Here is a 17153-nt window from a genome sequence, read left to right on the forward strand (position 1 = left end):
TTACGTCACGTTAATTAGATTCTATAAACTCTACAAAAAAAGTTTTTAAACAACTGCGTTTAATTAAAACATGAAATATTATTATTACTCGTAAGATGCAATTTTTGCCCTAGTTCAAGCCACATTTGATAACAAGAGCTTTTTTTAATGGTATCACTTTTCATGACATGGTCGTTAGTGCGTGACCAAATTTCCACAAAAAGCTTGTAAACAAACATTTTTGACAAATCTCAACGTTTGCATGTGATTTTACGGGTTCCTTTTGTTCCATGTTTAAATCAATCTCTATCTGCCAAGTAACAACACAAACATAATAAAGAGATATTTTACACAATGCAAAACAACACTGACGGATCTAGAAGAAAACTTTATTCACGCCAAAAACATGCAACAGAATTTGAACACAAGCGAAAACATACAAAATAGGATCGACGAAAATAGGACCTTTCATTTACTGGAAGCATGCCTTCTACAAAACACATCTTCTATTAAAGACTATTTCAGCAACCTTACTGTCTGAGGCGATGCAATGTCAAATATTTTCAAGCAGGCAGGTTTGTGAAATCAAGGGACATACTAATGAACATATACAGCAATTAGACTACAAATACAAAGTAGAAACAACTTAAACAATTGGTGCAGAAAACATAGGGGTTTATATCTACATAAGTTAGCCTGTTTGAATCAAAACATAAAAATAACAGCTTGAATTTAAATGTAACATGTCTTATCAAATGTTAACTTCGGAGACCATCACATTGACCCAGAAATGAAAAACAGAAAGACACAATCCCAGTACAATACACACATGTGGCTTAAAGAGTGTAAATTTGTAAAGTATATTTTATGATGGGCTTCAATCAAACAGGTTCAAAAACTTGCAACAAAAAAAGGTGCAAAAACCAGGGGTTCCAGTAATTTGCCATAACACAAAACACTTGCTGTAAAAAATTGCATACCCGAACCCGACACATTAAACCATCAATGCTCTGGTGAATAATCTTGAAAATACCATAAAAAAACTAAATACCAAAAGTGTAAAAAAGTGTGTGTGTGTGGGAGGGGGGGCACAAAGAAAATAATCCATCAGTAAATCCAAGCTATGACTCAAACGTTGGTATGTATGTGTCCTTCTGCTACTTTGCAAGCCTGAAATAAGAATACAAAAAGACATTTAGAAGTGAAATCAAAGTGCAAAATGTATATGTGGCTTTGCCAAGCATATACTTGTCAAAAATATTTAACAGCAAGGGTCAGAAAAACACTTGTCCATGAAAATTTGTAACCAGATCAAACATAAACAGTACAGCAATGTGGGCTAGTCATAGCAACAAATTATGTATGCCATTCTAGTCTATCCTCCCTGGGTCCAAACATTTCATTATGACAAAAACTCACTATTATCAAAAAAAACTCACTATTGTCCTTATAGACCAAAGTAAATATTAGGGATTGGTCGCGCTGAGCCAGAACCAGAGTACTTGGTACCAAGAACTGTTTTTTTTTGGTGTTTGGTATTCAGCCAAGCAGTTGCACAAACTCACCTGAGCATTAAATTTGCATACATATACCAATGTATATAAAACCAGTGTTCGAAAGCATATCAAAAATCAAAAATCAATGTTTTATTAAATGTTTATATGGTGGAAAAACGCGTATTTCTGGGGCCTGTGCAGCTTAATACAAGCAGGTGACAAAAGGACCTTTGAAACTCACAAAACTAGTGTGGAATTAAAAATGTTTGTGACAACACAAAGCACCGAGCGTGCTCGCTGAGCACCGAGCATTAAATATGCCAAAGAAAAGCCCAAAAGTTGTATGTATTATGTCTGATTTAAACAGCTGTGTATTAAAAAAGAGCATGCTACTACCAGCTATGTAGTGTATACATTAAAATCACAAAAAATAAAAGTTAACATATAACCTTGCATTTAATTAAAAGCTGCTGTGTTGTCTTCTGCCAAAAATAATGTCCAGCAGTTTAGTTTTTTGATTGGAATTACAAGTGTCTCATCTGCGGGTCAGCTAATAACTTAAACCTAAAGAATAAATAGCAAATTATAATTATAATCAAATCATAGCAAATCTATGCATTTGATCCTATATTTGTTTTGTGTACTTTACAGCATAAGATGACAAAATGTGTGCCACAACCCATTGTCATGCTGTGGGAATAAGAAACAGAACATGACTGTTATTTACTACACTTAACCATAGACGACAGCATTTATTGCCTATGAAATGACCTAATACATCTATGTCTCTGTCATTTTTGACTCATGAGTGGCAATAGATTCCCAAGCACCAAACAATTGTAATTTTGAAATGCTTTCAGTAAATTCTTTAGGTTAAAATAATCGAACAGATTTTGCACGGAATTTCAACTTGACTGCGATGCAGATTTGCATGAATTAATGAATTTTTGATTTACAAGTGGATTAAATGGTTCATGCAATTTGTATGTAACTCCTGCAAGACTATGACAAAAAGAATGACAAAAACACAACGAACTAGAAGTGGCTTTCTGATATACTTCGATTTAATATATTCTATATCCTATTTACCAGTTTACTATACAGATCATTTGATCTACACATATGATTGTTTTTGTACAACAACAAAAAACGAATGGGTCCCCAAAACAAATGTTGCGGTTATTTTTAGATTCTTAAGGACAAAATTTTCATCAAGCATTAACTTAACTTGTTTTTTGTCCATATTCTTTTTTCATCATTATTGTCATATAATTACAAAACATCAGAATAAAAAGAACGGGAAAAATACTTCCAATTCAATCCCTTGCTTTGACCTTGATATTGTCGTTTAAGGTCAGTTTTCAAACACAAATTTTCCTTGAAAGCCTTAACTGTTGTATTAGGCACTTTAATTTGAAAAGTCGTTTGCTACAAAGGTATAGATAACAACTTGTTTTTCATCTAACTTCATTTTGCAAAAACGACCGTTTAATAACCTTTTGACATCGTTTTTAATAGCATGCAGCCTATAGTGTTCAACAATACCGTTTAGCCTAATTTATACATGACTTAAGTACTGATTCTTGAATTGATTTGTCAAAAATAAAGAAGATCCGTTATGACGAAAAATTCTTAACTGAGTTATAATGCCTACAAGTTGACCGTGGTTATGCGGCGGCCAAGCTGACAACAAGAATTTAAAGACCATTTATCGCGACTTTCGAAATATTTAACTTTATTTTTTCACCTTTATGTCGATCAACAACGTTTTGCCCGACACAAACAAAACTGAAGCACGTTTATCGAGTTGAAATTACATCTTAGGTGTAAAACCTTCGCCAAAACTGAAAAAGCGTGTGATAACTTAATAAAACGACACAGCATTGCTGCACAAAAAAACAGCTGAGTTCTAATCACCCAAACGACTGTCTCGTAAAACGTCTGTCCAGATGTCAGGCTGAGCACTCCCGCTCTGTTGCCTTAATCGTGAACCAGTGAATTGATCCCTTGGGACTTATATCTGACTGATACACATATTATGGGTTGTAACGGTAACTGGCAAAATTTTAAATACTAAAGGAATAGCCTGCTTAAACAATTGTTAAAATTTTTAAATATTTCTGCACCATATGACTTGTATTTCTGGCCTAAAACTAAAACTGATTAGTTTGGGGTTTAAAGGGTGAAAATGGGTGAATCCGAAAAAAGATACAAAATTCTTTAAAAAACCTTACATTGCACCATACAACAAAGCATGAAACTCCAAAATGCTGTACTTTAGTCAGTAACACCGCTTTAAAAAATTACGTTTTGGGGGCCTGTGGTTGAACCGCTCGGTCAATCGGGGTCAAACTTCAGAAGGATCAAATTTGGATTATTAACTAACATCGCTGAAAATTTGAATAAATCTGAAGCACTCTTTCTGGACCAAACACGTTTTACAAACCAGAGTTATACCGAGAAAAAATAAAAAAAAATATCACTGTTACTCACAATTGTGTTTATGCAACTATTACTAAATGACCTATACATAAGTTCATGATCAAATGCTAAAATTTATCCTTCCTAATCAAACTAGCTATTATCAAATATTATCAAAGGCAACTTATTGACCAGGTTGTGCAGACAGCCCTCGGTGAAGCCCAAGACCCGGATGAAATATCTGTTGCAGTGAAGGCTTTCATGGCAGCAGATTTGCCGAACGAACTGATTGAATTGCTGGAGAAGATTGAAATACAAAGTTTTGGGAATCTTAGGAAACCTTGCAATGTTTCTTTCTACTGCTTTGATTGCCGTAAGCGTCCTTTACAAGAACACGCCAGGCATATAGTAAATAACAGGGTACAATTGCTCGGGTTGCACAAAGACTATCTTTGGTTTGCTATACTTACATTAACAAATACGAGGAGTCCACATTTTAAAATAAGCAAAACTTATGTTAAATCTACACGACAAAATCAACCTTTGAACCTTACAACCGTGGTTTTATGTGATAAAAACAATATGTCTTTTAATCAAATATAGTCGAATAATGCCAATATAGAAAATATTCCCAAGCAAAAACAAAATAAGAAAATAATGGCATTTTTAAAGTATTTGCTAAGACAATATTCTTTGGAAATATAAACAGATTGTCAGGTTTGACTCAATTAGTAAACAACATAATCTACGCCAGGGGTGGGCAAACTACGGCCTGCGGGCCCCCATGCGGCCCAGCAAATGAGTTCATGCGGCCCGCCAAATGTTAGTAAATTTTAAAGATAAAGTTACCGAGCAACGCTGAATAGTATTATAAGCACAGAGTTTTAAAAAATAATAAAAAATACCGAGGGTGCGACTTGCCGATACCTATATCATATGACGATACCTATACCATCGGCAGTATCTGTACCCGTACCATACTAAGGAACTAAACACATATATTTTTACATGCTTTAGTCTGTTGTTTCTGCCATGTAATTATGCAAACTGTCACTTGACACTCTTCGTTCGATAAAAGTAAAAGCGATTCAAGTTTTCAAGTACAGCCCCCCCGCTTCAGAATCGTTAACACACACCCGCACAACACCTAAAGATGGATACTAAAAGCGGCTCGCATTGTTTAATGTTGGCGCAAGGAATTTATTAGCAAAAAATGTGCTTGTTTAAATGCTTGGTTATTTTGAAACAATTACAATTATAGCATTTTAACAAATGTTTGTCCAATCAAGTTTGTCCAATCAAGAACTTGTACACCAAATAGGCTACAAATACAAAGTAGAAATAGCATAAACATCATTAAATGGTGCTGAAAACATAGTGGGTTATATCAACATGGGTTGGCCTTCCTTGAATCAAAACATACTAATATTGCAACAACACAAAACACTTGACAACATGCTATAAAAAAATACATATCAAACAGTTTGAACTAGTTGGTAAACATACTAATTACATATAGTATGTTTACCAACTTGTTTCAACCCACCTTGGTAAGTGAAAGTGTAAAGTGCAGGTTGCAAGCAGCTGTTTGAAGTTTGTGCGTTTGAAACATGGAAACCTGCCATAAATCCAATGAAGATTTTGTGTATTTGCCAGCTTATCTAAACATAAATTCAACCTTACAGCCTCTCACAGAAAATATGTCATAAATCCAATGAAGGCTTTGTGGATTTGCCAGCTTATCTAAACATAAACATTTAGTTACACCGTGACCCGTATTTAACAATCAACAACTAAAGTCTTCTCACAGAAAATGTAATTTGTCAATATTATGCTCTAAATCAGTGGTTATCGACAAGGGCGGAATTAAAAAACTGCAGGGGGTAATTTACTTTTATTTATACATGTGAACATACACTTATAACCTGTAAAGTTGATAAAAGACCAAATTTTAAATTATCTTTGTATGGTTTAGCATCTACTATGTAGTTGATTAGGGAGGAATAAAAATGTTTTGAATTGTTTAGTAAGGAATACGTTAAAAAAGTTGGGTACCACTGACTTAATGCACTGAGGAGAAAAACTAAGCTTTTTACCTAAACATATCTAATTTTTCACAGTTACGTTAAGTTATTTACCTGTTCGAACACAACAACACCATTGTAAGGGTCGGACAAACTTTCAGTCGTGCAAATTTTCCAAAAGCTGATCGAGTCAAGCAGACAAGCAGCGGGAATTCACAGACTGAAAGTTGGACAGGATCAAGCGGGTCTGAAGTAAAAATATTGTGCTCAACAAATTTAGCTCTTCCAGCAGTCTTTATTTATACATTATGCCTGGCAGCAACAGTTTGTTTATGAAATATTGTGTTGAACACATGTAGGTGTGGTTTTTCTGTACATAACCTGATAAATTTGTGTCTGTGGGGAGTTTTTAATACTTTCAAATTGTTTCAAATCTTTTTCAAGTTAGCAGTAGACTTCTCTGGCTATTTAATAAAATTAGTTTGGTGGTTTGAATAAAACATCAGATTACATTTGTGAGGTAAAATGACTGAGATGCCCGGATCTAAATCATATTAAGGATTCGGCCATTGTGAACTAGTTTCCTGTGTCGTTTATGCCTATAGGTGAGGCTTGGTTTTTCAGTCTGTTACTCCCAATGAACTGGAGTGCTGTTAGATGGTCATTTACTGGCTTGATGCTTTTACACTAAGTTGGTCATTTACTCTTTTGTTGAAACAACATCCACAACTTACTGGTTGTGACAAAGATTCGTGCAAGAGATCCAACAGTTTTTCCAGCATGAAGTCTTGCTGTGAATTGGTATCGCATTCCCGGTAACAAGCTGCTGAGTTGGACCGACGTAAAACTTCGTGCCAGTTCAACTTTTGTGTCGATGCCTGCCATCACTGAGCTACCAGATTTTTTCACTGAGATTTCCTCTAACTTTGCTGTTAAACTTTCACCATTAGATGGCGCTGGTTGGTAAACAATCTACAAAAAAATTTGAGGTTATCATTTGCTGTTACTGTACCCCTTTTAATGATACATTTTCTGACATGGTCACTGAAGTCATTTTGCTGGGTAAATTGGGATGTAAAAAAAATGGCAAAAACCTTTCTAGATTAATGTTTGCTAACAACATGTTGTTTGCATGGGTGACAGTGTTAAAGCAATATTGACCACATTGGGTAAATTCCTTATCAACTCTTATGGAATGCCAAAACTTGGTTACTTTACTTTTATCCACTCCCAGTTCTAGCTATGTCAATATTAAACGCTTACCGATTTTTTAAACAAAGTCCTCACTTAGCAATTCAAAACATTTTCATTCCTCCCTAATAGACTATATTGTAGATGTTAAACCATACAAAACATTTAAAAAGGGGAATTTTATCAACTTTACCAGACATAAGCCTGCAGTGTATATTTACAAACCACTTGTAAAAAAATTAAATTCCTCCCTTAAAGTTTTTAAATTCCTCCCAGGTTGGAAACCACTAGACTAAGTGTGACATCTCAGTGCAACGAAATAAATTATTTTACCTCAATATTGTCAACAAATGTTGGAATTCTTCCCCAAGCAAGCATCACAGAATCATTGGATGAAGACTTCACTCGGAAACGGCTTACTGCAAAATATTTTACATTTAAAGTTAACAGCAAATAAACTTCTACTTCAGTGCTTCTTAACTGGTTCACCCTTCAAAGTTATCTAAGAATCCCAAAAAACAACAAAAAAATTAATTTATATGATATGTAATCTAAAAACAAATTTTTCACATGTTAGGTAAGAAATAAGCTGCTGACCATGACACTTGGTTTACAGCCACAAAATAATGTTTAAACAAATGGCATAGTTGGAATAAATGGGAGAACACTTTCCACCATATTGAAATAATACTTTATTATTGTGAGATAAATAATGTGATGATAACAAGATTGTTGAGCACATTCTCAGATTTTCACTTTTTGTCCTCCAGACAACTATTATACGCTTTACTTACATCAAGTCAATCGAGCTCTTCTGGCAGCAATAGCTCATATTTTTACTTACATCAAGTTCTGTAAGGGGGCAATCGTGGGGAAACCCCATTTTAAGTTGCCAAGCCCCAGTGGGTTGTAGATCGGGGAGTTCAAGTTTTATCTCAGCTCCTATCGCCCAAGCACTGGCGCCCACTTATGGGGAGGCGGGGAGGCGCCGCCTCCCCGGGTATCTGCGTCGCTGACTACGTCATAAACAAGTTTTGCGCTAATTTATGCACACACAGTTTTGTAGTAACTCTGTACTACTGCACAGTCAACAACTGCCTAGTTTGAACAGACAAACCTTTCTGAAAAATCAAACAACGCATATTGTTACGTCACAAACGTACTTGAAGTGTTATATGCAGGGTTGCCATACTGTCCTTATTTCTAGGATTTATCCTTATTTTGACTTGAGTCCTTATTTTGTCTTATTTTTAACAATTACAAGTCAAAACCCTGCTAAAAGTAAACCTAGACCTGGGGTGTCGTGAGATGCACTACGTGTTTTCTACAAGGAGTTGGAACAGATTGTTCCTGGCAAAAAGAAATATGACATGTGATATGTCAAGGCTCGTATAAATGCAAAGATTCAAAAACGTTTGTTTCGACACGAAAGTCCAATTTGTTTGTGACATTAGACGGCCACATCGCTTACAAGCACAAACGCAGCGCCGTTCCGCAATTGTGGTCTACAAAGCGCTTTTGTGGGACCAGCAGGAGCTATACAATATTATTAAGAGATAGCGCTAGTGTCGAACTATAAAATTATGTGACATAAATTACTAACTTCTCATTTATGTCATCACAATTAACAAAGAAAGGCACCTGTATACGCACAGTAACGAAAGCATTGATACTTTAAGTCTTGTCTGTGATGTAACAAACTGTTTTTGGATCATTTTTATGGGTCCTGTGAAGTGTAAAACTAGGTAAACTTAAGACCACATGTTGTTGTGGGAACTCTTTGGTGGCAAATTAACTTTCAACGGTTGACTCGTTATTTTCGAAGATATATATTTAGAACAAAAACCTTCGCGGGCTTTACTTTGGTAATTTCTGATTTAAAATAAACTAAACTTAAATGCGTTACATGCAATTTCCTGTGTAAATAGAAAACATGGTTGAAACCAACCAAACGACCTAGAAACGATTATTATAATGGCTTTTTAGACGCATGTGCGCCTTGTTGCGTAAAAATAAAACATGCTTTGTAATAATTGTTGCGGGGATGAAAAAATGTATTACTGTATAGTTGGGTCGGCATCGGCTGCTAATGTTATGTATACTAGTACCGAAACACTGCAAAGGGTGTAACTTGCGACGTTAGGTGACGTCCGGGCTGAATATTTCCGTCTTTACCGAGTTATACAATTCTGCCTCCCCGCCGATTTTAGCAAGTGGGCGCCTATGCGCCCAAGTATTGGTGAACTTTAAGATGGGGGTCATACCTTCAAACATAAAAAATGTTTATTAGAGCAGTGCATACAACCTTGTTCACTGAAGGGCTGGACATAATCAAACTATTTCAATCTCAGGCTACACTGTTCATTGCCAACAGTTCAAAATCCAATGTTCTAAATTGAACGTTCCTCAACATAAATGTTTATTAGCACAATTCATGCAACCTACTTCAATGAACATAATCAAACTAGTTAGATGACAAGCTGCACTATTACACATAAGTAAAACAAAAAAGTACAAAGATTAAAACAGGTAGTAGGTTGAATGAAATAAACTCATCAACTTACAATGTTCACAGTTAATACCAAAAACATTATCAGGACAAGTGCAAAGATAGTTGAACCCTTCCACACTGGTGCACTGATCGTTGTTCTCACACGGTGATGATGAGCAAGCTGCAATTTAAAAAATAAGATGAATTGTTGACAAAAGAAAACTCCAATAAATTACACTTTCATCACTTGGATGAGTTTAAAGTATCCACACAAAGCTATTTAGAAGACCCATATTAGTTATTTTCTACAGACAATGTTAGGAATAAAAAAAATTTTAAGCAGTATTTTTTTAAGTTTGCACAAATTATAGCCCAGTAAATCAAAAAGGCACCAATTATGTCGTTTACAAGTTAAGCAAGTTATTGGTGATGCTGTGTGGTCAAACAGTTAACAAATACACACATCCAATAATGTACAAATCATACATTCATACAAAGTAATGGAAAAAGTCAACTTCATGTTAATCAGTTTACCATTAAGTTGAGAAGCTGTGTTAATTGCAAAAACTCGTGCAATTTCTTGTGGGTCGAGCGCAACCAGAGATTGCCCTGAATTTATGCTTTCTATGTAAAGAATCCCCGCTGCTGCCGATTGAAGCGAAGTTGTGAAGAATGTGAGGTTGGTTGCCAACAAAATCTTTCCTGCAAGATAAGAGGCAAAGTAAAAAATCCAAGTAAACAATAAAGCGATTGTTAGTTGTTAGTTTTATTAACTGACTGCTAGTTGTCTTAAAACCAAAATACTTCTTTAATCAAAACATGTAAACAAAGCCTTAATGGCTTTAATAAAAAACAAATTGCCAGCAATGCAAAAAACATGTTTATTTTATTAAACAGTTTTTAAGAACAGAGATTGTCGAAACTTCTGAACGATGTATTCTATATACACCGGTATCTTGGCAGTAATGTTTATGAATAAACTACTTTTCAAGTCTGTGTATAGTGTTCCTATGAATAGGTTTTATTTAAATATATTACATTCAGTGCCGCAATAAGCGAAAAATTGAGGGGGCAGACAACGAACTACCAACTTTCCCAAAAACGATTTTATTGCTAAGTGCGTATCATAGATTGGTTGAATGGTCAGACGCGCTTTTCCACTAATAATCTAAAAAAAAACTGGGATTCGTCCTTGGATTGTACGGCGGTTATTTAGGTTGTTGTATAAATACATCGCAGAAACTTTGTTTTTACCATCGCAATACATGCCGATGAAGTGATTTACTGCTGTACCGGCGCCTTGTCCTGTCATTTGAAAGTTATTTTTAGCTTTGATGCGAACGAACATGTTTTCGGCGCTGTACGAGAGCCGTTATATGCAATAACGCTGATAGAAAAGGGACCTGGCATGACCTATCTTTGTCGTGCAACTTCTTGGGGAAATCCGTTCAGTACCCAACCATATAACTAACTCCGCTGTCTTTCCCAAGCACTTCTGATATATGTTGTTTTACCATGGTCTGGTAGCTTGATGCTTAATTGAGATCTAATGTTTCTTCTGCTGCTAGTGTGCACAAAAATGCTGTGTTCGCTGAAAAAATATATAAGTATATACAGGGGTGTATTCAGAAATTTTTAAAGGGGGGGGGGAATCCCTAATAACGTCATTATGACGTCACACTTTTTTCAAAACGACGCGTTATGCGGCAAAGCACTTTTTCCAAATTGGCGGTTTCTCTACCCATCTAATTGACAGGAAGAACAGGTAATTTTAGCAAAAGCTTTGTAGTTTTCTGATTTTGCCGCTGCTATCTAGCTTACTCAGCCAAACTGCAACTGCAAAATAAGCGTGACTGTCAGGTAATCAAAATCGTTGCTTAAAAAAAACAGGGTCCAATTTCTAAAGAACTAAATCACTTGCTGAAGCGGTAATCCTACTGTTAAGTTGCGCAAAGTCACTTAACAGTAGGATTGCAAAACCCCCAAACCCCCCAACCCCATGGATACGCCACTAAAGTATATATAATTGATCTATATTTTAGCTATGCTAGTTCAGGTTTATTTTGTAAAGCACAAAACAGAACATGACAATTTTTGATGCCCGAAATATATCGGGCTACAAACAAATGCGGTTTTTGCTCAACCAATTTGTAAAACTTTTTTATGCTATTAACCAGATAATTTTGCAAACAAACGACTTTGGTTGGAATAGCATTTCTCTACAGTGGAAATTCTCTACAGTGGAAATGCTATTCCAACCAAAGCCGTTTGTTTGCAAAATTATTTCCACTGTAGAGAAATTATGTAAGTAACTGCATTTATCTGCATTAATAACCCACAACACCCTGTGGTGCATGAAAGACAATGCAAAGTAATTTGTCGAAGACCAAAGAACTGTTTTAGAAAACCTGCATTAAAAGAACGTTAAAAGTAATAGACTATTTAAATAAATGATCACTTGTATGAAGTGAGTGGCATTTCAATGTTTTTCACTTCTCTTAAAGCATTGTTTTAAATATAGTGGCATTGGTAACCAAATCACAGGAATGTTAATGAGCCTTTTTTCCAATTACCTCAGTTATTCAATAAAAACAATAGTGACTTTTGCCCACAAATAACATTTTGTTTTTGATTTTTGGCATTGACAGTAGACCATCCGGAGTTTTGGGGGCATTTTGAGCACTCCATGTATCGCAAAAGTTTAGAACAGGAGTGATGTACAAATCGTAATCTCCTGTTAGCTCAGATAATAAAAGCTGAATGAAAGAAACACAAATTTTCAACAAAATCATGATTTAAATTTAAATATTAAAATGTTTTTGTGCACTATGCAATCTGTTAGCTATTGACATTTAACGTAATAGAACCGACCTGTACAGCCAATATTTTGTTGTCGTAGGTAAATCCTTTATCGGTGTTAATCTTGTCAAGACCGAATTCCTGATATTTTGCAACGGCATCACCCAAATAAGATTGCTTATAAGTTGCTTTATGAAGCTAAATCGCGGCCAAAACCAGCTCATCGCCATAACCACTTGATCTAAACAAAATATCTTTAAAACTACGCTATCTGTACTTGATATACTTGGATTTCGCGCCACAACATGTAATAAGAGAAAACAATTTATACGAACATTAAACTTACGGATAAAAATTTGCTGCTCCTGGTATAGTAAAAACGTCGTATTTTGCCCGAAGGCTTGGTATTCCTGACTGTCCGTGTTGCCAATGAATTATACAATACCGATATGTTGGAAATAACTCGAGATGAACCGAATCGGCTTTAACTTAAATTCGCCCAATCCAACCGAATTTGCGAAGTCGTACCAGCACCAAGTTTCTCTACCACGCAAACAGTGGTGCTATAGGCATGGTTGCCAGCTTGCTAATGAATTACTGGTATTAGGACAGGTATTTTAATCCTAAACACAACTGCCAGAGTACCGGTGTATAATAAAATACATCGTACACACGTTTCAACAATCACGGTTGTCATCATCAGTACAGGTTGTTGAAACGTCTACATAATCTATTCCATTTACACAAATGCTTTGGCAGTTATGTAGTGTTCCGAAGGACAAGTATACTCTTAAAACTGTAAAACTTAATACTGTTATCTATATTAAATAATACAAAAGAACTTTTCTACTGAGGAACGATTACATCGCAAAATTGCACTGTTTTGTTTGTCCAAATTTTACGAACAGCAACAAGTAAAAAATCAATAAAAATAAAATAAACAAACAAATGGGACAAAAAAGTTCTGCTCATCCGATAATCCAAGGTATTCTGAAACAAGAAAAGCATTTTTAAACAACTTTCGCAAAAACGGTTCTGCGGGTTGATCTTGGTTTAAAAGCCACTGCACCGCGTCAAGGTGTCAACCCACGCAATGGGTTTCGTCTAAGGCAGTAGAGAAACCCTCGTTCGGTGCAGAACTACAACCGAATAGAGGAAAACAGACTGGCGCACGAAAAGCGCAAGCTGAAAACATGGTAATAAAAAGCGATAATGTCAATAACAAATAATAACATACCCCTAAATTTGCGGCTGACCGCCCAAAACTAACGTTAATAACAAATGAGTAATATGTAATATGTACGCTAATACAGCTACAAAAATACAGGCTATTTGCTTACCATTAAAATTAATTGCATAAATTATTACGGTGACAAACTATATTTACAAATCTACAAACAATTATACGTAATATTAACGATGGCAGTCCATAGGGTAGATTACAAAACCTCAAGTAAATATTACGTAACGTGTTATAGGCGCATATGGGATTCCCCTACTATGACGTAACATGTTGGGGGGTCCATATGGGATTTCCCCTACTATGACGTAACGCGTTGGGGGCGCATGGGAATTCCCCCACTATGACGTAACGCGTTGAGGGCGCATGGGAATTCCCCTACTATGACGCAACATGTTGGGGACGTAATGAAACCATGAACGCAAAAATTTGTTTAATTTTTTACATTTTGAAACTAATTTTTAACCCAGAACCTTGTTTAAAAAATCCGCACAAATAATATAAAGGGCCGTGCACACCCTCGATATTATATAATGCGGCAAAAAAATATAAAACATAAAAAACGAGAAGAATAAAAAATGTAAATAAAAATATATAATAAAAATGAAAAAAAGAGAAAATAAAAATAAAACACAAGAAACGAAAAAAAAAATGAAAACAAAACAAGGTTCCGAGTATTCCTACAAACTTTATTTCGCAGATTTATTGAGATTTTAGCTATTATAGAAATGTTTAAATATGTTTGTAACTTGTAGCTGAGAAAATATGTATTACTTATTGATTCTAAGATCGGGGTACAGGGGTTATTAATTTGTATGCCACAGTTTAGGGTCAAATAAGTATTATTTATGTAAGGATTGTCAGATAGGTAACTAAACAATTAAAACAGGTTCATTGCTAACAAACCGTTCAAGATATTATGCGTGTTATAAATTATCGGGGGACAAATTGGTTGAATGGCAAACTGGGCATGTTGGGATTATTCATTTGTATCAGATAATGCGGGTGTTGCAGGATGGTTAACCAAGCGCATTAAAACAAAGGAAAAGTGGTCAGTATGACGGTTAAGTGAATAATAATCATCTACATGTGATACATGTAAATGTCAGCAAACTGGTCAGGTATGATTAAGTTAACATGTTGGGATTATTTTGACATCAGTTATTTTAGACAGGTCGTTGGTTTAGTTATAGTTCAGTAAAACACTTCAGGTCTTCATTATTACGCGATTTAGGTTAAAATAAAATTTAGTTTGACGTAGTGCAGTTAATAATTAATACGAGAGTAATATATAGGATCGAATATTGCGAGTTTTTAAGTTGGATATTGTTCAACGTTAAGCTAGAGGTTTGGTAAACTAACCGAGTAAAATTAAGTTTTAAGATATCTAACACAGCTAGCCTAACCATATTTATATCTATCTATTCAACTAAGCTAGCTTACAAAATTCATATAGCGAGTCTGTCGTGCATTTTCGTCGTCCAAATATAAAAAAGCAAACACCAGTTACGGGAAATGCAAAAAAATAAATTATTAATTGATTACAAATCTATTAAGGGAGTTAGTAAAATTAAATATGTAGTTGTTATGATTTGGTTGGGCGACCAGGGTGAATCACACGACAGACTTGTAACAAAACTTATCAGGAGGAAAGTTGCTTGTTCGATGGAGAGGTGGAGTTTGGCGGGATCGCAGAGAAGGAGGTTGGATGCCTGTTAAGAAATAAACTATTTGTTGTTGTTTGCTAAGAATATTTCCTACTACCACCAATATGCCTTTGTGTATAAGAATTTACAAACACATTTCACAAAATGTGAACGGAATAAAATTTATATAAAGTGGAATCATTAAACATTCATTTAAACAGTTGCAGACAAATCAACAATGCTTAAAAACACATTAATAAAATGTTTAACTGTGATGTAAAGTGATATAACCTTCGGTAGTTGCTAAAAAGTTATTTAAACAACTAATAACAGTTACCTCGTTCCTGTCATGATATTGTTGTGTCGCTGGTTTGCCGAGTCATATTACTTTCAGGAATCCAACCGTTCCGTGGATCCGATCATCGTCGCTTCGTTATCCCGTCGTCTCCACTCAGCTGCAGACAAATCAACAATGCTTAAAACACAGTAATAAAATGTTTAACTGTGATATAAAGTGATATAACCTTCGGTAGTTGCTAAAAAGTTATTTAAACAACTAATAACAGTTACCTCGTTCCTATCATGATATTGTTGTGTCGCTGGTTTGCCGAGTCATCTTACTTTCAGAATCCAACCGCTCCATGGATCCGATCATCGTCGCTTCGTTATCCCGTCGTCTCCACTCAGCTGCAGACAAATCAACAATGCTTAAAACACAGTAATAAAATGTTTAACTGTGATATAAAGTGATATAACCTTCGGTAGTTGCTAAAAAGTTATTTAAACAACTAATAACAGTTACCTCGTTCCTATCATGATATTGTTGTGTCGCTGGTTTGCCGAGTCATCTTACTTTCAGAATCCAACCGCTCCATGGATCGGATCATCGTCGCTGTTATCCCGTCGTCTCCACTCAGCTGCAGACAAATCAACGATGCTTATACACACATCGTGCAACAAACATGGCGAGTGTCATACGGGTTTTGAAGTCGTACTGCTCCGTCGTGTGACGTCATCGCATAGTGACCGCGTTTTAGTTCTCACTGGTGCTTCGGTTCCATTGGATCATGTTGCGATTCCCATTAGATGACATCATCAATGGTTGCGTCACATGCGTGAAAACAAAATAAAACTTATTACTAAATATTTTGATTTTATCGCGATACAAACAAACAAATATTTTATGCGCAAAAACCCAGAACCTTGTTTGGTAAAATCCGCAAAAACAATATAGAGAGTCTGGCCAAACCCTCTATATTGTATAGTGCGGCGAAAAAAATACGATAGAAATAAAAAGAATGAAAGAGAAGTGAAGTAAATAAAAATAGTAAACCAAGGTTCTGGGTGGGTTCCTAAACTTTAAACCGTGTTTTGATAACAACAAAATCCAGTAACAACGACGAACCTGTATAGCTTGGCTTCCTCCATCCGCTTCCAGCAAAACGTGCTTTTAACGCTACAAATCAGCTGTTTGCCTTTTATATCAACCTCAGCGCCCCTGCAAGTCAGCTTTGGAGTCCCCAATTCTGCGCACAAATTGCCTGTGGAGTTTTCAGGCCTTGATTGCTTAATGTCACATGTTTTGACCGACCAATCATCGCCTCGGAAAAAAATCCTACAAACACCTGTAGTCCCAATCTTTTTGCTTGTGGAGTTTTCGGGCAACGATTAGTTAATCACTTTACGGCGCGTTTTTACCGAACATTCACCCCCTCAGTGCATTTTCGAACATTCACCCCCTACGTCATTTTCACCAAATCTTCACACCTTGGCTCAAAGTGTAGAAAAACGCCTTTATACAGGTGACCCACTGATAAGGAGGGAGACTACATAGATCCACGGAACATTGTCACTAGCAGCAATTTG

At 35.7% G+C, this 17153-nt stretch overlaps 2 protein-coding genes and 1 long non-coding RNA gene across 9 annotated transcripts; all 3 read right to left on the bottom strand.

Annotated features, from left to right (window-relative positions):
• Positions 1–354: 354 nt before the first annotated feature.
• On the bottom strand, positions 355–9285 carry LOC145227757 (uncharacterized). 6 transcript variants are annotated; one of them, XR_013859965.1, is made up of 7 exons: positions 9220–9285; positions 7445–7530; positions 6655–6892; positions 6035–6167; positions 5443–5557; positions 1925–2039; positions 355–1149 (listed from the first exon to the last, which is right to left on the bottom strand). XR_013859965.1 is itself a non-coding variant. In XM_080092670.1 (4 exons), the coding sequence occupies exons 1-4, from the start codon at positions 7487–7489 to the stop codon at positions 5636–5638; spliced, it is 420 nt and encodes a 139-aa protein (XP_079948796.1). In that variant the 5' UTR covers positions 7490–9084; the 3' UTR covers positions 5566–5635. The 6 variants fall into 6 exon arrangements, 1 of the variants encoding a protein (XP_079948796.1); XR_013859962.1 differs by lacking the exon at positions 9220–9285 and adding an exon at positions 7956–9084; XR_013859963.1 differs by lacking the exon at positions 9220–9285 and adding an exon at positions 7906–9084.
• Positions 9145–13532, bottom strand: LOC145227756 (uncharacterized). The gene is made up of 6 exons (XM_080092669.1): positions 12748–13532; positions 12474–12642; positions 11117–11193; positions 10137–10304; positions 9676–9783; positions 9145–9375 (listed from the first exon to the last, which is right to left on the bottom strand). The coding sequence occupies exons 2-6, from the start codon at positions 12629–12631 to the stop codon at positions 9251–9253; spliced, it is 636 nt and encodes a 211-aa protein (XP_079948795.1). The 5' UTR covers positions 12632–12642; positions 12748–13532; the 3' UTR covers positions 9145–9250.
• Positions 13533–13814: 282 nt separating this feature from the next.
• On the bottom strand, positions 13815–16850 carry LOC145227759 (uncharacterized). Of its 2 annotated transcripts, XR_013859975.1 has the most exons (5): positions 16266–16850; positions 16090–16204; positions 15858–15974; positions 15625–15742; positions 13815–15353 (listed from the first exon to the last, which is right to left on the bottom strand). It is a non-coding gene; the product is annotated as an uncharacterized LOC145227759 (long non-coding RNA). The 2 variants fall into 2 exon arrangements; XR_013859974.1 differs by lacking the exon at positions 16090–16204 and having other exon boundaries at positions 16266–16846.
• Between the last annotated feature and the right edge of the window lie 303 nt (positions 16851–17153).

The sequence above is a fragment of the Phallusia mammillata genome, chromosome 5 (genome assembly GCF_965637545.1).
Source record: "Phallusia mammillata chromosome 5, kaPhaMamm4.hap1.1, whole genome shotgun sequence".
NCBI lineage: Eukaryota > Metazoa > Chordata > Ascidiacea > Phlebobranchia > Ascidiidae > Phallusia > Phallusia mammillata.

Excerpts from the sequence above, each read along its gene's own strand:
- LOC145227757 (XM_080092670.1), bottom strand. The coding sequence starts at position 7,489 with ATGCTTGCTTGGGGAAGAATTCCAACATTTGTTGACAATATTGAG. Across the intron at positions 6,893-7,444 it reads CATTTGTTGACAATATTGAG|ATTGTTTACCAACCAGCGCC; the intron begins GTAAAATAATTT and ends ATTTTTTTGTAG. Across the intron at positions 6,168-6,654 it reads ACGAATCTTTGTCACAACCA|ACCCGCTTGATCCTGTCCAA; the intron begins GTAAGTTGTGGA and ends TTTTTACTTCAG.
- LOC145227756 (XM_080092669.1), bottom strand. The coding sequence starts at position 12,631 with ATGGCGATGAGCTGGTTTTGGCCGCGATTTAGCTTCATAAAGCAACTT. Across the intron at positions 9,784-10,136 it reads CACAGCTTCTCAACTTAATG|CTTGCTCATCATCACCGTGT; the intron begins GTAAACTGATTA and ends TTTAAATTGCAG. Across the intron at positions 9,376-9,675 it reads TGGTATTAACTGTGAACATT|GTATGACCCCCATCTTAAAG; the intron begins GTAAGTTGATGA and ends TTATGTTTGAAG.